The sequence below is a fragment of the Python bivittatus genome, unplaced genomic scaffold, assembly GCF_059951505.1.
Source record: "Python bivittatus isolate LINGU-HERP-01145 unplaced genomic scaffold, Pbiv_v1 ctg000350_np1212, whole genome shotgun sequence".
Taxonomy (NCBI): domain Eukaryota; kingdom Metazoa; phylum Chordata; class Lepidosauria; order Squamata; family Pythonidae; genus Python; species Python bivittatus.
The window spans coordinates 1,373,112-1,397,065 of record NW_028277074.1 but is presented as its reverse complement, the minus strand read 5'-3'; the positions used below and the strand labels follow the sequence as shown (position 1 = coordinate 1,397,065).

The window sequence follows — 23,954 nt, the reverse complement described above, 5'->3', positions numbered from 1 at the left end:
CAGTCTCTTAAACCCTATTCAGGAGTTCATTATTGAAAGTGCTCAACATATGGGCAATCTGGATAATCGTACGACCATCTTTCTGACAGTCACATTTTGATGTTGGCTGTGACAAGTGCAAATGTCTGTATCAGGAAAGCCTTCATATTATGACTATACGTGCATTGGCTTCTACGTAAGCTTTATCGGTGTAGCCTCTAGCTTTCCTAGAGTCCAACGTCACTTCATCACGGCTAATATTTGTGTGAATATGTGTCATTAGCAGGTGATGTCATTTGAGATCCCCCAATATGGGAGCTTATCTGAAGCATTTGTGTGTTGAAAAAGAAATTACTGTGATTTAAGATGACTGACTGACCCTGTTAATTTCAGCTATGGCTGGATCCAGGCTGCAAAATTCTAGATGACCACTAAATGGCAGACATAAAAGCAGTTCTAACACTTTGCTTCTATCTAGTGGTCATCTGGATTTTTGCCATCCAGATCTGGTAGCCCTATTGCCATAGAATCTAAAAATTAGTCTGCAGAATGAATGAATCCATCAGATTTGTGTTTTCATTCAAATAATTTTAAATTATTTTTTCTTTCTGCCCCAATTTGTAAATTCTGGTTAGCTTTTTAAAAGTTAGATAGAAAAAGAACACTGAACAATTTCTACTTAAATTCAATATCTTAAGTTTTCCCCAGTCTTGAGAGGATTAGGTTTTATCATCTTGATGTTTATTGTTAAAGTTGGCAAGACTGTCTATAAAAAGAGGTAACAGCTATAATTCTGTATCACAAATATAAATGAACTCATAGGGACTCAAACCCAAACTTTTAAGAGCTACACAGTCAAAACCCTCTGCATGGAGGAACAGATTTGCTTTTTTTCACATTTGGTTTTCTCTTTTAATCTGCATTTATTTCCACCCACTTATAATGGTATTAACTTCCCATCCCACTCTAAGTAGCTCACAATCCTAAGCAAGCTTAGTAAGAGGTAAACTTACAATCGATGGATCTTGTTTTTGAAAAAAAAATATGCAAGAGATTATGCTGTCAGCCTGGATCCAATGAAGTTTTTAAACGTGAAGTAGTCACAAATGATCTATATTTCTTAACTGTCATACGATTTTTTTCATAGTTGTTCTGCCAGTAACACATTATGTAGAAGAGGGCAATTTACTTCTGCTTATGAATCTGCTGAACCATCTGCACATGCTGTCTTAATTTGCAAGAATGTTGTTAAGACTGATTGATAATTACTGTCTGCACAATATGTTGACAAAAGATACATTAATAAACAAAAGGAAATAAACAAAAAACTGGAATCACTTTTTAAGAATTAAGAATTAAGCCAGCCAGCCAGCCAGCCAGGCAGTTAGATGGATAAAAATATAATAGCCTTCCCGATAGTAAAAAAAAAAAAAAAAATGCTGGAAGATGACTTGAGGAAAAAGGCGTATCTATATATAAAATATTATTTCAAAATCAGGAGAAACCAACAGCGTACAATAGACACACTGCAGTCTACCTTGGATTCTGAAGCCAAGAGCAGAAATGAGGCTGTCCGACTGAAGAAGAAGATGGAAGGTGACCTCAATGAGATGGAAATCCAGCTGAGCCATGCTAACCGGCATGCTTCCGAGGCAACCAAGGCCACACGCATCCTTCAGGCTCAAATAAAGGTATTCCTTAAATATTGTTAATGGAATGTGTTCATTAAGAAAAAGCTCTGAACAGATGCAGATGGCATACTAAGTTTCAGAGTTGGTATTGTAAGGAAAATTTGGAGTGGCCAACCCATTTTATTTTCAACATGCTAAAGTGGGTCTGGGGACCTTTGAATGTGTTCAGCCTCTCTGCTACCTCCCATCTGATGGCTGGAAAGACATTTTTCCCCCCTGCCATTCTAAAATAAGAAAACAAGTGCACCTGGGTAAAATAGCACGTATAGAGAAAATTGTTGGGTGTGGGGGGAATAAAAAATTCTGTCAGCCAGAATACTTATATCTTTTCTGTATATGCCATAACTTGCATTCTACAATAAGATGGCAGATGTGGTATAGAGAGTGTAAGTATACTATGGTATCTACCTGTATTTTTCCCTGGTGAATATGCAGCTTGAATAGTGTTAAGAAGCTCTGTCTTTCTCACACAATTAATGCAATTTCAAAGAAATTGACAATTATTGTATCTTGTCCACATCAGTATGCAAATTATGACAGGATTTCTCAGATTAGTACATACCTGTCCCCTCCATTTTAATTTTTCTTCTCTCCACTCCCTCAAATATAATGGTCATAGTAGGCATATGGACAGGCATTAGATAAGTATGCAGGTATGTGTGCATGTATGTACATATATGCCAGAATTTCAAAGTCTCTTGGCTAAATGAGAAAATTCAGAACTCTCTAAGTTGTTTGGAAGTACGTCAGACCTTTCCACACATTTCTTAAAAAATATTCATTTTACTCTGAAGAGAAAAAATAAAAAGCTAGATGGAAATGAGGCAAGGAACATATTTAAAAGTGGTAGAGTGTTTTGAATTTCACTCTCTCTGCATTTCTTTTTATATTTTTAATGAAAGATGTGTCTACAGATGTATGAAACACATATGCTTCTGTTATTTGTTAGAAAGTGGAGAAAAGAGACAGAAGGGAGTTATAACTATCACTGCAGATGTTATATTCTGCCCACCTTAGAGGAAAACACTAAGAAAAATCCAAATGTTTGGAGAATTGTACTTCTCAAGAAGCAGATTTGGAAGCAACCAATACTTTACAAAAACACAATTTTGAGATTACTCTTATAAGTGCTAGAGTTCTTAGTTCTCTTAATGACAATTATGTAGCTCAAGTTACCTGGCTATAGAACTTACAGCTTCTCCAAGATAATAAGAGGAAACTCTAGCAGTATCTACCTAATCTTTGCTGATCTCAGTAAAAATGAAACACAGTTGAGCCTACATGTGGATAGGAAACATCAGGAATCCCAGGTCTGCAGCTAAAGTAAACAGACACACAAAGATCCTGCAAGAAAGCAATGGCAAACTTTTTCTGTTTTGTTGTCAAAAAAACTGCTTAGACATGCCCAGGTATTCACCAGGAGTTGAGCTTGATCAAAGGTGTCAGCTGGAGACGTACGTGAGAATTCCTGTTTTGTTTTAGGAGTTGCAAGTGCAGCTTGATGACTCAACACACCTGAATGAGGATTTCAAAGAGCAGTTGGCAGTCACTGATCGACGTAATACTCTTCTCCAATCTGAGCTGGATGAGCTGAGGGCTCTGCTGGACCAGACAGAACGTGGTCGTAAATTGGCAGAACAAGAATTGTTAGAAGCCACTGAACGTGTCAACCTTCTGCACACCCAGGTTGGTATGCATGCCCACCCTATTGTCCTTTTCTTCTGTCTCCTAGTGGATAATAAATCCAACATTTCACATAAAGGAATGATCTCTTTGTGCTTCCTTGTTGTGGGAGATCATCCCTTTATATATGAAATAATGGATTTATCCACCAGGGTTTGTTTCTGAGTGAATATAGAAAAAGAAGAAGAAGAAGAAAGTATATATTACACAATGAGCAATATTTTAAATGTGTTTGTCTTTTGGCCTCTAGGTCAAAGGAAATTTGTACAAATTTTTGTACAACACTTCTGTGACTGTGAGCATTTCTTAAAAAAAAACTGTGCTTAAATGAATATTTACCAATCCATTAGTTGTTTATTTCCTGTTGGACATTCTTTCCATCCAAATGATCTCCTTTATTTTAAGGCTGTTCTTCTGTTCTGCAACAAGTTTAGAGAATATCCAGATAATTTCAATACCAGAATTATGTATCTTATTTAAGTTCCTTTAAATCCCCTTATTTCCATGAAAGTCTGTAAATCACAGCTCTTTCTTGTGGAAATAATGGGACCTCCAAGAATATCATCTTGGATAGATCACTCTTGCTTCCTTGCTGTTTTCTTAATTACAAATTGGCATATAGTTATCAGCCAATATTGGTGATATTTTTGCAAACCAGTTATATGAAAGAAGCTTTATAATGTCATGCTCTCTAGGTTTTTTCCCTTGCATAAAATGTAGAGTCCATTTTATTCAGATAAGAGATTTCTTTACCAGTTTCCAGAAGTATAGAGAATCCTGTGGCCTCAAAAAAATTAGCAAATATATTGTGTCATAAGCTTTCATGGGCTAGGGACCACTCCAAAGATGGGCCACTTCATAAAGAGGCCCAAGATTCTTCGTTGTTTTTCTCTGGCAAATGCTCAGCATTCCCCATCCAATTTATGCCAACACATACACCATTCTTAACTCATGGCTGACTTCTTCTCACACAAATTCTGGTGGCTCAAGAAGGATCTGATGTGGAGGATTCTGCTTTGAAGCAGAAATTGGCCTTATGGATTTTTCACTAGGGGGCCTCTTGGAAATAATATATGAATTATACTACCAGGTATGATGTATGAATAAGCCAAGTGTTATATTAGCACTGGTTCTATTGCTACAGATGATCCTGTTCCCTTAATGAATATTCCTTTCCCTTTTTCTTTTGAAACAAAAGAATACAAGCCTAATCAACCAGAAGAAGAAGCTGGAGAATGATATCACCCAAATACAAAATGAAGTGGAAGAAGCTATACAGGAGTGTAGGAATGCTGAAGAAAAGGCCAAAAAAGCAATCACTGATGTATGTAGATTGTTTACTCCTATTTTTGCATGTATGGCCTTTTTTTTAATATGTCAGCTGTTTTTGGATCCCAAGGAGTCTGGTAGCACATTCTCTAACAAATATTATTAAAAGGGATATACCTTTAATAAAAGCTTAATAGTAAAATTATATTATTAATAAAAGCTTATTATTGAAAAGCTCATTATTAAAAGGTACTACCAGACTCCTCTGATTTTTTGCCACAATAGATTAATGCAGCTCTCCTCCTACAGTGTCTCCAATGAAAAATGTTTGGATCAGGTACATCTTTGGTACATCAGGGTTTAGGTAGACTAATTTGTACAATTTTACTAATAACTTTATGTGCCTTCTTCAGAGATAACTTATATCTGTTGTCATTCATGAATGCGTTTGATATTCTGGAAGGCGAAATATTCCTACCCTGTAGATACCCTTCTCAAAAGTTTTTATTATTATTAACATTGAAAATCCAAGAGATGAAACTTGATGGAATAAGAACAGTACTCTAAAAGACAGGAACGTTTTGACATGTTAGATTTTCCCTATGTTTACCATAATAATACTTAGAAATATGACCAGTTCTATCATGATAATTTTCATCTTCCTAAATTGAACAAAATGTATGAAACATCAGTGGTTCACCTGTATCTGAAATAGTCTCCCTAAGGATGTTCACCAGGTGCCCTTACTGTAGTTCCTTTGGCACAAAGGACACAAAGTTGTTGTTTTGTTGTTGTTGTTCAGTTTAGTTTTGTTTTATGCTGAGTACATTTTTAAGATTTTTAAAAATTGCAGTAGGATTCTATTTTAAATAAATAGCTTTTAGATGCAATAGAATTGAATGCAGCATCTAAGTCTATCCAATCAATAATTAGGGGAAGATTAATGTTAATTAACGGGCATGCTCAGAAAGGCTGTGAATCTGCAGGATACACAGCTCACCTGACCTGAGGGAAGAGGAAACTATGCAGTCTGGTAGCAGTAGTTTGTTTCCTTCCATTAGTTTCGAACAATTCCAGGAAAGAAAAAAATGAAAATGTATGGGTTCAGCTTCCGAGATTGGAATTTCTCATTTCAGCCAAAACAATTGCTTTGTTATAGTACTTATTTGGATCATTATTATCTATAATTAGATGTGAGAATGTATCTAGGGCTTAACATTTCTTAAGGACTTCCTGTGTATGTTAAATAATAATAATAATAATAATAAAAAAGACTTGTTTTGGTGTTGTAGGAGATATCATTTCACATCTTTATGTTGTTCCAGGCAGCAATGATGGCTGAAGAACTTAAGAAAGAGCAGGACACCAGTGCTCACTTGGAGCGCATGAAAAAGAACATGGAGCAGACTATCAAAGATTTACAGAAGAGACTTGATGAAGCAGAACAAATTGCCCTCAAAGGGGGCAAGAAGCAGATTCAGAAACTGGAATCTAGGGTATCTTTCTTTGAATTCACATCAAGTGATCATTGCCTCCTTCAAAAATGTTGTTGCCTACTTCATTAACAAATTCAGAGCACAATTCTGGCTAAGTAAATGTTATTTGCTTTAAAAATATAATTAGTACACTTTGGTTTAAAAGTAACTAGTATGTCTTTAAAAATGATAGAAAATAGTATAAAGAAATGATTGATACATTTACCCAAGCTTTTGGTTAATTTTTAAAGCAGACGTAGCCTTCGCTATAATATAGGAACTAATCCTGAATTCAAGAACTGATTCTCCCCAGAAGTCTTCCAAGCAGGATCTATGGAATGTCTATCCATCAGCCCTGCTGCCAAACCTTCTACACACAGGGGGAGCCCAAAGGGGCAAATTCCCTTCTGGGGCATCCAGTAACAAAAATAATCTTCCACTTCTCATCATGAACTTCTTACAGTATTGCTTATATCATTAGAGAGCAGCTTATAGATAAATGTACAGGTACAATCATAACTTTCTACAATACTAAACTGAATTCCAGTACCAACTCTGCCACATATGTTGCATATATATTCACTCTAAATTATCTCTGCCAATGCCTCATGTAGCTGTCTGCTTTCCTCCTGCTTTCATGAGTCAAGTCTTTAGCTTGTTTTCTTTTTGCCTATCTTGATCTCAAGTCTGCTGTGTAGTTTCTTTCCTGGTAAAACTTGTCAGCCTCCACATTGGCTGAGCTGTGTACGGATGCTCTGGAATTTTAATTCTAGGAAGAACTAATGTATCTCTTCCCCAAATTAGTCCTCCGTTTCCCTATCATCTCCAAGGATCCTGTTTCTTGCATCCTGTAATTTAGCTATATAGCTTAAAAACTTTTGATATTTTCTGCCTTGTACTAACATTATTGCAAATCACTGCGCTGCAGAGATCCATAATCTCATGGATTAACATACTAAATTCCTAAATTTACAAAGCCTATGCCACATGAACCGCTGGATTCTCATCATATTTTAATGCAAACCATACTTTACAAATCACAACATGCAACTCACACCCTGTGCTCCCACTGCATTTATAGAGACAAAATTCAGAAGACAGTGGTTGAATTGCATTGTAATCGTTTGATAAAAGGGCAAATATGGCATAGATATCTGAGGGACACTTGTCTCCAATCATTTTTGCCTGTCTGGTATGTTCCGATAGAATGGGTACGCTCCAGGTCGCTTCTGTTAAACGTTGCCATCTTTGTGGGACCAAAGAAGCATGCCTTCGCTGTCACAGCCCCCACCCTCTGGAACAGTATCCCCCCAGACATAAGGACTGTGTCCTCTCCCCTATGGCTCTGAAAAGCTCTGAAAACCTGGCTATGGTCCTGGGGCTGATGCATTATTGTTTGTCTAAGGTCCCTGTTTGGTTTGATATGTGTTTTTATAAGATTGTTTTAGCCTGGGCTGTTCGTTTGGTTTGATGGTTTACCTGTTTTTATGGATTTTTCAGTTTTGTATGCCGCTCAGAATCTACTGGGCAGCTAATAAATTCAAACAAACAAACAAACAAACAAACAAGACAATGGGAATAAAAGGCCTCTGGAAGAAACTCCTATTCTCACCTTTAAAACTCTTCCCATCTACCAGAAAATAAACTGAAACCATAACACTTAAATTTGAAGCAGTGTAGCTGAATTTAGCAATACAATGTTTAGGTTAAAAAATGTTAAACTAAGGATGGGAAAGGGACATAAGATTTCTGAAAGGTGAACTGTAATTCTTCCCATTCTAAAAACTTTCCATAAACCCTTTAAAAAGGCAAAAATTCTATCCCCTCTGATGACTTCATAGAGTAACTGGAAGATTATTAGTAATCAGGAGATTGAGTTACATCCACAATCTATGCAACTTTGTTCACCCTGAGCTCAGCATTATGGTAAACCCAGTCTAACAATATTTCTGTCCTGGTGCAGGTTCGCGAGCTAGAAAATGAACTAGAGGCAGAGGTTCGTCGAAATACAGAGTCTCAGAAAGGAGTCCGCAAATATGAGAGGCGCATCAAAGAGTTGACTTACCAGGTAATTCTAGTTAAATTAAGTAATCTGAAATACTGCACTAAAATAACACATTTTTTCCAGATGCATACTTTCTATCACACACACACATATAAAGCAGCATTTCTTAAGAAATTCTGAAGAAATACTGGCTGCAAATAACAACTTACAGCAAATCTGCTATTTTGTTCTCCTTCTAATGTGCATTGCCCAAAATAGCTTTGGGTGATGGAGGATGGAGGATGGAGGATACAAGGGTGCTGAAGAGAAAAGAGAAAAGGTTCTACTTTTACTAGCACCTTCATATTTCTACCACCATTTCCTTCTAAAATCCTGAATACTTCCTGGTTAGCACGTGAGCTGGCCATTTGGAATGGAAACATTCTGTAAAGGGTAGCATATCTGGGGCCAGAACTGCTAGTTCCTGACTTACTTCTTTATATTATTCAAGAACAAAGAACTTCTTTACTACAATAGAGGTTTATTTATTAGTATAAGTTAACTTATAAATATAGTATAACTTAATTTATTTACGCTTTGTTAGATAAGTTACTGTAACTTCTGTTAACTCTTAGAATGGAAAACAGAAATGATCAATAGTACTTGTTAGAAGACAGAGCAAACATTAGGAGTCCATGCCTGCTGAGATGGAGGAAGCCATATTTCTTTCTATATTCAGGTTGAAGACTCTTTCCCTTAAAATGCTATTATACATAATTGTTCCTTAATACAGCTAACTTTAGGTTGGAAAGGAGTCTTGAATCAAGTGCAGTTAAAGCTCTAACTGATATTTATGGACCTATATTTCCTCTCCCACTGGAGAGTATCAGTGTTAACGATCATATTCAGTTATAGTAGATAATGACAACAGTACTTGTGTCCTTCATGTTTTAAAAAGATTTTGATTTTTAAAAAATGTAATTAAAATGTGCAAGAGTGTATGACTAGCCTACCTGTTTGTTCTCATGTGATGAGATTTTGGTTAATTTAAATACATAATTTTCCTGCTTGCTGTAAGAAAAGAGGAGTACCATTTTCTGTATTATTCTGGCTGTGGTAGAATCTGTGATTCTCCATTTCTTCTTTTCTTGATTCTCATTTATTGTTATGAGGTAAAATAAAGCAACCCAGTGTAGGTCACCCTGAGTTACTTGGAGGAATGGCAAGATGAAAATATAATAAAAATAAAGATTTATCTCTTGAGAAACAACATTTTGGACTTCCAGTAAAGCAAACTGTTTCACCTTCTAGGCTAGCATTTGTGCATAGCTCATTGCTGCTGACACTTAATCATTTATTTGTTCTATAAAGGCAGAAGAAGACAAAAAGAACTTGACAAGAATGCAGGAGCTGATTGATAAATTGCAGCTGAAAGTAAAAAGCTATAAGCACCAAGCAGAAGAAGCTGTAAGTGATATAGTGGAACACATCAGTAATGATTATTGTTCATTTAGTTTTTCTTTTTTTTCCCCTAATTTTTTTTGGATTGCATTTTTCTATCTTTTTATGCTACTTCAAAAAAACCTTGGAGTTTTCACAGTCTTATACTGTCGTCTTTTGTATCAGTGAGGCCATTTTGGCTAAAGAAGCAACAGCACTAGTGCCTGAACATCAGAAATACAGGAAATTATACTTGGAATGTACATCACTATACCAATACAATTTCATCCTACAGAACTGAAAATGAATGACACATTATGATATGGAATTGTTTATCTTAGCTTGATAAAAGGATGCCACTTTGTCATAAAAGAGTTCCCTCTATTTTCTGATTCTGCCTCAGTAGATATTGATAGATCTCACTTATTACCCTGCAGAACAGAAACAAAGCAATATGTGTGTTTACTGAAAACTGCAATCCCATAGGGCAGGAAGTGATTGCATAAACCAACTTCCACACTAGGTTTTCTCAGAAGATCAGTCTTCTTACAGCAGTGCAACCTGTAGGTTAGATTATGTTTCTTCCTTAAAACCCGGATGTTATTTCTTGCTGGGTCACAAACCCATTTATATGTGTGCATACACACACACACACCCCATAATTTCTATCATTGCTTCTCTGTGTTGTAGATGCTGCTCAGTTCAAAGGAGCAGTTACCAGCTTTGGAAAATAAGGGTGAAAGGAATTCCCCCCTTGAAACCTTCACACTGAACATGAAACTGCCCATCAAAAATTATATTTGTCAACCATAGACCACAACTAATGTAAAGCAAAATAAATGGTCAAAAGCAAAATGGTGTAAAGTGTAACTCATAAAGTAAATGATAAGTCCAATTTGTGTACAAATAGACATGTATAATTTAAAATAAAGTTTTGTAATAGACTTGAAAAAGGTTACATTAGCTTGCATTATATTAGATTCTGATGAATACTTATATATGTAATTTAAGTATAATATAATAACAATGCAACACAAGAATAGGACAAGTTAAAGATCTATACTCAGCCACTAGAGAGTACAGTATTAAACTTTCAAAATAAATTTAGTCTCCCCATGGCAATGGCTCTGTCAGCATTCTATCCTGTACTTTAATGGCAGATTATTTTGACTTTATAGTCAAAAAACTAATAATTCCCTGTACATTTCTAAAATCTTATTCTGCTTACTGATCTGTCTGATTCCACACTTTGACATCTATCCTTTAATTATTCAGAAATTCAGTTCAGAAATCTTGACTTAATCATGGTTTATTGAATAGACCACAGATAGTTGGGTTCATGCAGTATGCTAGGCTATAAAGGAGAAATGTACAACCTGAGATCCCAGAACCATATGCAGTCCCCATATGACACCCAAAGATATCAAAATAGAAATGACCAATTTTTATTTTTTAAAGGAGGGAAGGGTTTCATGATTCAGTGGCATCTGCAGGGGGCTAAAAAAGCTCAATATGGTGGTTGCAACCATGTGATCCAAGCTCCATCTTTTGTACATGTGTGTGACATCAGTTCATGTACAATAGGGGCAAGGCTTCAACTGTGACTGCATCCTGACTTTTGTTTTATTCCCCCTGTATATGCCACTGATATGATTGGAGAGCAGCAATTAATTATTTTTAATTCCAATTACAGTTAAATGCAAATGAAATAGTGTCAAGTTTGGGTTTTATCCTGTCAGCACCTACTATTCCTAGCAATCTAGAAAAAAAGCACTCCTTCCAAAAAGCATGTTTTATAAACCACAACAATTAGGTTCACCCATTATGCTAAGCTAAAACCAGACAAGCCAATTATGAGATGCAAAGCTAGCCTATTTGTCTGCTATTCTTAAATTATCCTGGACAGATTCATTACAATAAATGTTGAGAATCCTCTGTGTTTAGGATATTTGTTATTTCTTCCCTTCTGTAAAGAATGTTGAATTTTGCTAAGCCATCTCTTCTACAGCTGAAGGCTTGAAATCAATATCCCTGACTTCTGAAAGTCCTTCCTTAGTGGCCTCATAGATTGGTTTAAATGAAACTGCTTTCCAGCACAGTATCATTAAATATTTAACACTGAATTACAACAGCCTTTTCCAACTTAGTGCCTTTTAGGGGTGTTGGGTTACAATTCCCATAATCTCCTGGCCAGCAGATGTGACAGAACTTTCAGTTCAATATATCTGACAGGCACCAAGTTAGAAAGGGCATTTTTCTATGTATAAACTTGATTTGCCTTGTTTGCATGTTTCAGAAGACCATTGCTTCTTGATTATCAAAGTCAAATATTGTTATATTCTTGTATATTTTTCCCCAACAGGAAGCTCAAGCTAATCAATACCTTGCAAAATATAGGAAACAGCAGCATGAACTAGATGATGCTGAAGAACGAGCTGAGATCGCTGAATCCCAGGTCAATAAGCTGAGGACCAAGTCAAGAGACATTGGCATGAAAAAGGTATGAAGTGGAAGAGGATGATTCTGCTAAAACCTCTGGAAGGACAGCAAGGGAGAGGAACAAGGGTAGGCAGGGTATCTAGAATCTGTCACGGAAATTATCTTTTTCCAAGCCACTACACTTTAAAGAGTCCTTCCTGATTCTCCTCTGCCCAGCCCCTTTGAAGAAGAGGGCCATTCCTGCCAGATTCATTCCTGCCAGATGGGATGAAGCTTGAGATTCAAAAATGGGGCATGTGACCACTCCCATAATTTCTTATTTCTCAATCGGCCTATAGTATTCTCCTAATGCATCTGGAAAACATCATATTGGGGAAGATTGTGCTAGGCTTGAGTGAGTAACGGCCCACTCTTTCTGCTCTTGCAGAGCTAAAAGCACTATATACTACATGAATATCATTAGAAATAAAGCACTGTTCAGCACAGAAACCAAAGGTATTATTTCAGTCTGGACTACGCATATTAAAAGGGTACCCACCATGTATTAATCATCCATGCTTTGCCCATGTAATTGTACCTTTAGAGTGACTGTAATTAATATTACAATTAATCATTAAAGGTGCAATCTGGGACCATTAAAATCAATTTGGGAGTTGACAAAGGATTTTTCTTAATTCAAATTTGTGCCACAAAACAGCTTTAAAAGTGGTTGTTAATAGTATTGCTGATTTTAATAATGTGGGCAATTAGGTTTCATGTTTTCTAGTTTTATCAGTGTTATTCTCTCTGGTGGTGGGCATTGTATTGACAAAAAGAAATTATTCACTGATTTTACACAATGAAAGTTCTAAAAGTGGAGATTGCATAATCATCTGTTGTTCTCATGCTCACCATCCTAGGGGCTCCAAAGAGGGCCACCAGAAAACATAAGAATGCCTACAGCCTGTGTAAATAAGAAAAGCTCCCAACCTCAGACACTATCCATGATAAACACAGATCCACAGCAGACTCACCATCTCTGAAGGTCATATGGGTGCCTATGTCTTGCTTCCTTTTTTAAGCAGTTACAAACGCTACAAAAAAATCACAGTTTGATGTCATAATGTAGAGAGAATGTGCAAAATCTAGCAATTTTTGGAAACTTGGAGGTGGTTAACCTTTTTCCATCTCGAAATATAAAAAAAGCTGCATGCAGGATTTTTAGCCTCTCTCTCTCCCCCAAAATATTACTCAGTCATGAGAGCATGAAAAGAGCTTTGTTTTTATCTAGTCCAGAATTCTGGGTCCCACAGTGGCCAAGTGGATGCCCACGGAAAGGATATGAGGGCAATTGTATTATTTGCAGAATTCTGCTTCTGATTTTGAAGTAGTCCAGAGAATCTTACAACCCGAAGTACATCTCTGTTCTTGGAAGAAATACACTAACTAGGTTTATGAATCAGACCTGATGTTAGTTAAACTGAAGATTTAATATTTGTAGCTGCCCAATTCAGTTTTGCACTTCAAGATACCATCTTTATCTTAGCAAGAACCACCTCTGAGAAGACACAAAAAGGCACTGAATGTCAAATATCAATGTGACATTAATTCCTAAAGTTGTGCTTGCTAGCAATATTCTATTTGAAAGATTAGAAGGGTTTCACTTCTCAAACGGCTTCCTTCCCATAACCTTATTGCAAGTAGATGTCAGAGTTAATGGCAGGCAGACCAGGAAATTTGAATTGAGCAACTGTACCAGTGAAGACATGTGTAGACAAACTAGCTGGTTGACACAGTTGTGTTGCTTCAGAAACTCTCATAATCAAGCAGAGGAAGAGGACAAGCCTAAGAGGAGCAAGAAGTAAGACACATATATTCCACTGAACCATTGTGGGCAAAAGGCCAGCCAGATTTCTGTAAGATGCCTAGTGTAGAAAGAAGTGGGCTTTAGTGATGACACCAGAGGATTCAGGCAGCTGATATGAAGGAGAAAAATGGCTTTGAGAGTTGAATGATTGTACTGTACAGGGGACAGGTTTTGACGGTGAAGCTAGTAGCGGCAGACTGGATGGCACTGTTATATTGCTCCAGAACTTTTCAGAGTTTCGCTCACTAGCTGGAGAAAGCTAGTTTTGGCAAAGACGTGCAAACTGATGGGCAAACACTGACAGTGAAGCTGATGAAGGCAGGCAGCCATACAAAGAGAAAGTAGCTTTCTCTACTGAGTAGATGTGCTAAGCAACAGCAGAGGAAGATTGGCAGTTGTTCCCGATTCTTAAAAGCAGAAAGCCTGTACAAAAAAGGCCCATTCATAGTCTAAACCTCTTTCCCAGGAGAAAGCATTTGAAGGAAAGGCTCATTCCTAAATTGTCTCTATTCTTTAAGCATTAAGTATTTGGGCCTTCCTGTTCTGAAAAGCAGTAAACATTTAAGTAAAGTTCCATTCTTAAGTTGTACTCCAATTCTTAAAAGCAGTGAACCTTTGGTATAAGGCCTATTATTAGACTTGTACCTATTCACTCAATGCTGAAATTAATAATTGCAAATTATAATACTGGCACAAGTCTCACATGGGTTAAGCCTTATGACCAAATTTAAAAAGATTATAATTAAAGGTATATTTGAGACATACCTGTGGAACTTGCACTGTCAGAGCTGCAAAAGATGCACCCCAAAACCCCATGTAAATCAAGAATCAGCTTGCAGCAGAGTGAGGGTATGCTATCACTCACATTATCTGCATATCTGGCTGGGTTATCCCAACAGCTTTAAGGAACACCAGCTGCATTCTAAGAAGATATGACGGGCTGTTGAAACATTGTGTGCCCTTCTGATTACCCATTCACTTGTAATGCTGGTTAGCAAGTCCTTCAGTCCTAAGTCCTGGCTGATCCTGCACTTGCAGTAGGCAGAGAACACAGAGCAGGGATCATTTCCTACCTTCTCAAAATGATCCCATGCAATTTCACATTCACACTTCTTGAGTCAGTCTGAACCCTGCTTCCTTTTTCACATCTTCATTGCCACTGCAAGCCAGAGACTCTGTGGAAGAAGAAGTGGTAGTGCTACCCTTTGATTGAGGAGACCTTGGAGAGGACTTTTTTTTGTGCCTTCGAGTCAGTGTTGACTCCTGGTGACAGCCTGGACTAGTCCCTGCAATTTTCTTGGCAAGATTTTCAGAAGTGGTTTGCCATAGCCTCTTTCCTAGGGCTAAGAGAGAATGACTGGCCCAGGCAGGCTTTGTGCCTAAGGCAAGACTAGAACTCACGGTCTCCTGGTTTCTAGCCTAATGTCTTAACCACGACACCAGACTGGCTCTGGAGAGGACTAAATGACATGAAATCTTTCTCCATATCAGCAACATTCTCCTCCTGAATGGGGGAAAAAACCCGCTACTTCCTGTCTGCCACATTTGCTGCCACTGGTACAGAGAGAACCATCATGCCATGTTCTCCAGGACTTTCAGCCACCTCCTCTGATACTGGTTGCATAGGAGCTTTTCCACTGTATCACACTGAGACTAGTCAATCAGGAGGGAAGAATGATGGGACACTTTCAGAGCATGGAAAGTACATCTCTACTTCACTCTCCCCTGCCAGAACCTCTATCTTATTAATATGCAAGCTACGTGCTGCTTGAGAAACTATTAAAAAAAAACAGAGAAATGAAGGGGAATAAAAGATGGAATTGAGTGAGCTGAAACAAGCGCAGAAAGATTGGACATAGAACTTAAAAGCAAGGAAAACACGTAAGTTGAATGTTTAGATTAGGATAAAAGTGCATGGATATGAAGAAAGGCAAAGAAAACAATGCACAAGGGGAAAAGAAAATAAGAATGGTCTTGCTTTCTCTAGCCTAAATAAATCATAGAAGAAGAAGGAGACACAAAGAACAACATGTCCCTTCATGAACACTCTGATAGGCAAGGTTTGCAGAGCTGATTAATCATTTCCTCATATTGTTAGCAGTGCATTGCACCACTTAACCTCCTCTCAGTTGCCCTGAGGACACATACAAATAGTCACTGGAAGCAGCAGTCATAGTATGATGTAGAAAGCACCATCTGCACAATTTAATTTGGATGCAAGCGTTAGAGAGTCAAATGTAGAAAATCTCCAAGAAAATCATTTGGTCACAAGCTAATGAAACAGAAAGGATTCTGGAAAGAAGAAGCAAGTAACTTCCATTCCTTACTCCATTTTCTCCTTTACCCTAAATTCTGACCTGACATCTGATGATACTTATCAATGAAACAGAGTTAGGATGGAACAGAAAATAAAAGAGGTTAACCCTCATACATTCCTTGTTTCATTTTTAGTCAGGCAGACTTCTGGAAAGTGAAAGAAAAGTGGTTAAAGAAGGTTGTACGCAGTTATTCCAGATGCTGAGTATTTCATTGGGCATATATATAAATCCACCACCGGAATATAAATATTGATAAAAATGTCTGACACAAGATTTTTTTTAATGATTTGGGAGCCAAAATGTTAGCTCAGGTTACCATGAATTATCATGTAAATATCAGATTAGGAAGATATAAAAGGAGAACTCATGCTGAAGCCACTACAAATATAGAAACTAGGCAGCTTTATACAATGGAGGCAGTTTTATCCAGCAGTTACTTTACAAGCCTTGATATAGAAATGTGTTAGTTACCTCATTGTGTGACTGCTGTACCATGCTAGATTGATTTTCTTTTGAGATATTTTTTATGAACTGTAATAGAATTGTGTTTTAGTAAAAAGAAATAAAATGCCTCAGACAATGATTTGAGGATAAAATAATGTGTGTCTAAGACCCCAGAAAAATTTATGCCCATGGGAAGTTGGGTGTTGTGCTTCAAGAACTCTAAATATGTTCTGTGAACTGCTAAGCTAATCAATGACCTGAAGCAGACATACAACAGGCTTTTCACTAAAGAGCAGGTGCACACAATCCAGTGATAAATCCTTCAGGAACAGACATTCTTAATCTGTGTGCACATCAAGAGTTGTGTCCCAGTGTTCATTACAGGTTTACCAAACAATTATGCACTGAGCAAGTCACAAATCTTAGATATACATGTTTTCTCATGCCAAAGTATTTTCCACATAGGAAACCAAAGCTATGCCAGATAGCCCTTGCACTTTGTAGTGAAAATAGGTTCATGAAGCCAAGCCAATATGTGCCCAACCAGAGGCCATATTACTTCATGGCTCCAAAAACGCCAATAGTGAGGAACTAAGAATTTTGTGTAATACCTTTTTCATTTTGAGTGGGAAATTCTGTACATAGTTACTCATAAGGAAGTTCCTCAAAGCTTAACGACACTACTCTCATAGTATTAGGGTAAAAGATTACTGTTTTAAGAATTTGTGTAGGGATACAGGATCATTGATCCATCTGACTAGTATGGTCAATGCTGGCAGGCAGAGGCTTTCCAGGTTCTAAGACATTTTTTAGCTTTACTTTAGATGTGCAACACAGAATAAAGGACCTTCTAAATGTAAACTACTGCATCACATTCTTTTCCTACTGTTCTTTCCTTACAACTGTAATTTCTATTGCATCTAAATTGTATTGTCATGTTTTATTATATGTTTCAGGTTCACGATGAGGAATAAATATATTTTCCCTGAATAACTGATGGCTGGAATGGTGTTCATAAAGGGAGCATTCATCAAATACTGAAGCAGAAGAAAACAGATTCTCAATTAATAAAAATCAAAGTATATTCTTCTGCTGTCCTTGCTCTATTTTAAAAATACATTTTTCAAGGCTTGATATAAAAATATTTCATTCTGTTCATTATCTTACATGTCGAGATTCATTTAGAATGTTGGAAAAAAGGGGCACACTTCAGTAGAAAATATATTTTGAGTAATCCCTGCTGAAATTAATGGAAATTGCTCAGCAGCTGTGCTTTCTTTCAAGTTCTTGCCTCTTTACTAGCCTTATGAATCACATCACCAATTATGAACCAACCAGAGGTGATCACGCAGTTTAAGGTCATGGTGATTAAAAGCGAAAAATATTTCAGAAAGTAGTAAAGAATGCTAAATGTTCCTGAATCAAGCCTAAGCGTTTTGGTAAGGTAAATACTTCAAAGATTATCATGATAAAGAAATATTCCACATGAAGAATGATTAAAGAGCAACCTTAAATAATGTCCCATTGCATAAATGACCCCAAGTACTACAGTAGTTAAAAGTATGTTCCAAAACTGTATTCCAGTGGGATAGTTTCTCTTCAACATCTTGTTGAGCAAAGCTTCAGATCTTCTCTATACTAGTAATAAATAAGCCAGTAACTACAAGAGAAATAGCATGAAATGGCTCATCAGTGTTACTAATTTTATCATAGGGGGAAATGCTGGATATTCCTTCCTTTCATGTCACTTCAGTGAACAATTTTGAATAGGAAGGGATATAATTTGGGAATGTAGGCACATATGCAGGTTCTTCTTCCAATACACATGGATCTTACATAGGCTAACCACCATAATTCCTTGTCCTGAAGGTTGCAGAGCAGAGTTCATTATTCTAATTTTGCTTCATCATCATTTGTATCTTTTTATTTAATAATAACGCAACTTTCTATTTTCTGGCCTTGTTCCCACAATGCCATTAAGCCAAGCAATCACTAATCAGTAATGGGTTTGGGCAGCACACAGTCATGCTAACTGTATTAACAAATACAGTAATTATTTGGGGAATATAGTGTCTTTATTCATTTTGCCCCCAAAATATCTGATATCCCATGAAACCTTGGAGATTACTGAAAGGCCATTCCATTACCAGCCCTTCTCCATTGACCAGGCAAGTAGTAGTGGGTTGAAAACAAAAGGAGCGGGGATGCTCTAGAGAGCTTGATCCAGATGAAGATTTACAATTCTCACACACTTGCCTTGTACCACTCCACCCTGTTTGCATCTACAGATACTCATCTCTCAACTTTCTGACAGGTCATCTCCTCCAAAACAGCCCATGGGAAAAAGACAAACATTCCTTGCAAGCCAAATACAATTTTAGTAAGAGATAAAAGCAACAACAAAAGAAGAAGCCATAAATTCTAACAGAGGACAAAAGGAAACCCAGGAGGATGAGCAATAGTGGGGAACATGCCCAGCATCCATACCGTCATACAGGCAACTCTGGAATGGCCAAGTAAATAAGTCAGAAATTTTGGGTTTCTCCTTCATCTATGCCAGGCACAAAGTCAGTGCTTCTAAATAAACTCTACCAAACTGAAGCAGATCACAGTCACTTCCATGAACCCAGAGTTTTTCAGAAGACAGAATTTGCTCTTCCCCACGGTCGATCAAGATATCAGTGGAACCATCATAAGGCAAGCTACAGGCCTTGTTCAACAACATATCTCCATAGTTCTCATGGAGGTTATGAATACAAAAACCTTATACCACCTCATTGTTAGGTATCCAAATGCCTCTTCTGCTATGTATGTCTGGTGGCTATAGTAGCTGTAGAAACTCCCATTTAGTTCATGTTAATGGCTATTATGAATATATTCTCATTGTATTCTCATTGTTATATTACTAGTTATATTTCACCCATTAAAAAAAAAAACAGTGAAAAGGGGTAGCTCCAAAACACCACACTGTCATAACAATAATCGGAATCCCTCTGCCCACACACCTGTAAAACACCTTTGATGTCTATCATGACCTGAAGCATCATATGGTAGTAGTGCTTCCTATTACAGAAATTGGGTTCATTTCCCTCCAAGCCCAGGATATAAATGTAAGTGAAGTTCAAAGCAAATCCCCCTTAAGGGAAGTTCAGTTCTTGGAAGCCCCAAATGATGTCTCCTTTTTTTCCTACCTTGACAACATCTGTCACGTAACACTCATTCAGCACACATACCATCTTGCTAATCATTCAGGCTACAGATATATCCACACCACAAATGAGCTCGGGAAAGGCAACCAGTACTGAATAAACGAATGTCAGTCCACCGCCTTTTCACAGACAAAGCCCAGTCATGGCCTAGCTTCTGCTCAGTCCTTGTGATAATTGGAAGGTTTACTTAGGGAAAACTTTTTGGTGTTGGTTTGGGTTTTTTATGTTGTCAGGGTGGCTGATTTCCTCTCTCGTCTCCCATTTGAAGCCCATGGGGAGTTATATGTAGATATTAAAGAATAGGGCAATCTTCTCAGGTAGGTTAATAGATACAGGCTTAAGATACACCTGAGGATGTTTGATTCTTAGGATTATGGCTTTATTTCTTGAGTCTTGATGTTTATTTACCTTTGGAATACATGATATTATTCTAATTACAGTATAAGAGGCTTCACTAGGTGCTTTTTCCTGTTTAGAATAATCATTGGTTGTAATGCTTGCAGGAAGCAACACAGGTGACTAGAAGAAATTAGTTGTACCTGTGTATGATAGTGTATTTGGGGGTATTTTTAATCCTGCCAAGATTAGTTGACAGGTCAATTAACCTCTCGTTGGCGTTCTCAAAATTAAGCCCTCTCCTGGCCCAGCTAAATATGTTGTAAGAACAGAACCTATTAGTGAATTCTGAAGACAATAAATGACAAAAGTATACCCCTGTCACAGAGTTTTGTTTTTCTTGTAATTAAGTGAAATGGCACGAATGTATAATCTATTTGCTACAGAGAATGGCATTTTTCATTATCCTGGCTTTGTATTAAGACATGAGCTATAATGTTAGCTTCAGCATTTTAAGAGTACTTTTTCACTCAAAGTTATACACTTCACATTGACAACATAGGCACACAATGGCAAAGATTTAAATGCTTTATTCTTAGTAATTGACAGAGTAATTAAAGTTTTAAGGAGTGAAAGTGTTCTCAATACTTCTAAAAAGACTAGGAAAAGATGAACATCTCATCTCCAGTTTTTAATTGAGCTTATACCAACCTTCTCCGTATAAAAGGAGTTTTGGACTCCTAATTCTATGGAGTAGAATTAATTCAGACTTTGAATCTGTAATAATTGCAAGTTTCTTCATTACAATTTACCTAGCTGGTGTTCATAGAACAAAAGTTACATACATTGTTCTGCTGCTAGCCAGAAATTCCACTACAAGAAGCCCTACTGTTAGTATCAGCATAATAGGACCCTATGTTCAACTTAGTAAATGTCCCAGAACTCCCACATTGGATAAGAATGTGTTAGGTTATGTGGTTCAGTATGCCTGACTGACATATTGCACTAAGCCATCAACTGTGCTTTACGAATCACAATGGCTGGGTTCATACAATACCCTAAGCCAAACCTCAACAAAACCTCATGATGAATGGTGCATGAGCCCAGCCAGCACTAAGAAGAATATATACTTCTTTGTGGTGTTTTGAAAACATTGGTCTGGTACAAAAGAAATACAAAACCATTACCACAACATATAGTTTAAGAACAAGTAATATATTGCAACAAATTTTAAAAATCGAAGAAATAAGAGTTTGCCCAGATGTTTTTACTGTTTTTCCATTAAATGTACCATTGCAGATTTTTCATTTATTTTTAAAGATAGTATGATTCAGATATTAGGGGTGCAGTGGCGCAGGGCTTAATGACGCTGGAGTTCGCCAGCCAGAATTCCAGCAGTTCGAGTCCAACTCTGCGTAACGGGGTGAGCAGCTGTCATTCGTGCCTAGCTCCTGCCCACCTAGCAGTTCGAAAGCATGCCATCTGCGAGTAGATAAATAGGTACTCCTATTTCAGTGGGAGGAACTGGCGGCGCCTTGTGCGGGGAAGCTGGAACCGGTGCTGGACCCAATCAGCAGAAAAAAATGCCAGACACTGGATGAGACTAACACGATGGGCGGAAAAAGATCCTTGGTGGAAAGAAAGCCTGGATGAGCTGACTCCCTTGCGACCACTGCTGGCCACAACAGAGTAGGGCTGCACTGTAATTGTAATTAGAATAGGCTTGTAATTGTAATTATAGCTATATATATATATATATGCTGTACTATGTGACCTGCCCAGAGTCCCTCATTAGGGGAGATGGGTGGAGATAAATCCAATGTAGTAGTAGCAGTAGCAGTAGTAGTAGTAGTAATAATAATAATAATAATAATAGCAAAAATTATGATGGACTGAGAAGGATTCAGATATGCATCTAGCTATAATGCTCACTTGTATCCGAATCAATTGCTATTGCTGCCACACTAATCCATTTCAGAGAGGAACTGGGCATACTACCATGAGATCTTTGAAGGGAAGATGAGATATAAACAAACAGATAATATTTGAAAATTGACCACCATCTGGTCAATTTTGTGCATGGTAAAAGTAAAATTTAAGTGTTTGATAAACACAATGCCTTTAATAATTTGCTATTATTTTGTTGGGTGCCTCAAAAAAATAGGCCACAGAAGTTTGTAGAGCTAATATGAAGCATAAAAAAGATTGCTTGGTGGAATGATGAAAGAAAGAGGTTATAAAGGAGAAAAATGCATGTAAGAGAGTAAGTGCAGCAAAGCCTGAGGACCAGAGACATATATTATATACTGTGTATAGAGAGAAAAAGATAGCTGGAAAGAATGTGGCCAAAAGAGCAATGGTTTATTTTATTCTGAGAATGCTGTATGTTTTTCTTGTACTGTATCTTGTTTTATGCTGGTCAAAAATTATCTAAGTTTTTAAAAAGAAAATGCAGAGCTATTTTGATGGATTTTTTAAAAAAAATAGTTTTGGAAGGGCATGAAGAACACTAAGGGAGGACTGTCAGCAGAAGGAATAGAATTAAGAAAGTAATGAAATGGTTTGCTATTAAAATGGACTGGAGGGAAACTAGAAAGAAATAATTTAGAAATTTGTACAGGAATTATGTGTCAAAGATAGGAACTGAAATTATTGCTATAATAATTGTTTCCTTGTTAGCAATCAAGGAAAAAATGGACAAAAAATAAGTCACAAATGTAGAAAAAACTGAAACTGAAAAAAATTAAGATATGTGTGCAGTTTGACTATGAAGTGGCTATTTGACTTCTTCATCGAGTGTGTGAAGGCTGCATCTATGATTGACAATTAAAGGATGCTGTCTGTTATTGTTCCTTAGACAAAGAAAAGGTAATGGAAAAACTACTGGAGTTTTAGTTTGTTCGTGTGTCTGGGAAAGTGTTGGATATAATTCTAAAATGGTACAAGAGGTGACAATGAACAAAATTTTGAAAATGCAATACTACTTTATGCTAGGTAGAAGGAGTATATACCAGAGTGTTACACTTCACTAGATCACTAAAAATAGGTGATTATGAGAAAATAAGCTTTTTGTATGCTTGTTGATTTAGAGAAAGTGTATGCTAAAGTAAATAGGTTTGAATTATAGTACATTTTGCATGAACATCGTATTGGGGTTGGTTTCTGACTGTGATAAGTGTGGTATATGATGGAAGTAAACCATATTTGGGAATAAATAGAAAGCTTAGCAAATAGTTGGGTGCCTCAAAAAAATAGGCCACAGAAGTTGTGGATCATTTAATGTATTTATAGATAAATGTATAATAAATGCTTGTGATGACATAAGAAGTATGTGGTTTGGAGATGTAAAAGTATGAGTACTTTTGTGTAAAGGTGACGTGTGCTGTTGGCTGAAAACTCCAATAATTTGCAAAGAATGTTATATAGATTGTATGATGATGCAGAAATAATCTATCAGCAATCAACGTAGTTATGTTTGATAGGGGAAAAAATGATGGTAAATTATACACAAACGGTGAAAAATTAAAGTGAGTAGATGAATTTGTGTATCTTGAAAGGATTCATTCTGGGGAAAAAGAAGGGGAAATTTTAAGAAGTGAAAATGCTGATAGAAAAGTAGAGGATACTATGTGGTCTGCTGCGAGGAATGAATATTTGTAAGAAGCAAAAGTGTCTAGGTGTAAGAGCACTTTGTTATGTGGAAATGAAAATTACGTATGTCAGGGGAAACGGTAAGATGAATGTAGTAGATTAGTTGGTTGATTTTGTTTCAGTCAATGACCAGCATAAAACAAGATGCAGTACAATAAAAGCACCCATGCTACTATACCATTCTCAATGG

The 23,954-nt window shown here is 37.0% G+C and overlaps 1 protein-coding gene across 2 annotated transcripts in view; it reads left to right on the top strand.

The window, feature by feature from the left end:
- The window catches only part of MYH15 (myosin heavy chain 15), an 87,207-nt gene extending 69,555 nt beyond the window's left edge, over positions 1-17,652 (top strand). For both annotated transcript variants that reach the window (XM_025167322.2, XM_007429270.4), the window contains exons 35-42: positions 1,478-1,670; positions 3,153-3,356; positions 4,552-4,677; positions 5,948-6,118; positions 8,061-8,165; positions 9,453-9,548; positions 11,884-12,021; positions 17,525-17,652. In XM_025167322.2, coding sequence (XP_025023090.2) covers positions 1,478-1,670; positions 3,153-3,356; positions 4,552-4,677; positions 5,948-6,118; positions 8,061-8,165; positions 9,453-9,548; positions 11,884-12,021; positions 17,525-17,542 — 1,051 coding nt within the window. In that variant the 3' untranslated portion in view covers positions 17,543-17,652. The remainder of the gene's footprint in view (positions 1-1,477; positions 1,671-3,152; positions 3,357-4,551; positions 4,678-5,947; positions 6,119-8,060; positions 8,166-9,452; positions 9,549-11,883; positions 12,022-17,524) is intronic.
- Positions 17,653-23,954: the final 6,302 nt, after the last annotated feature.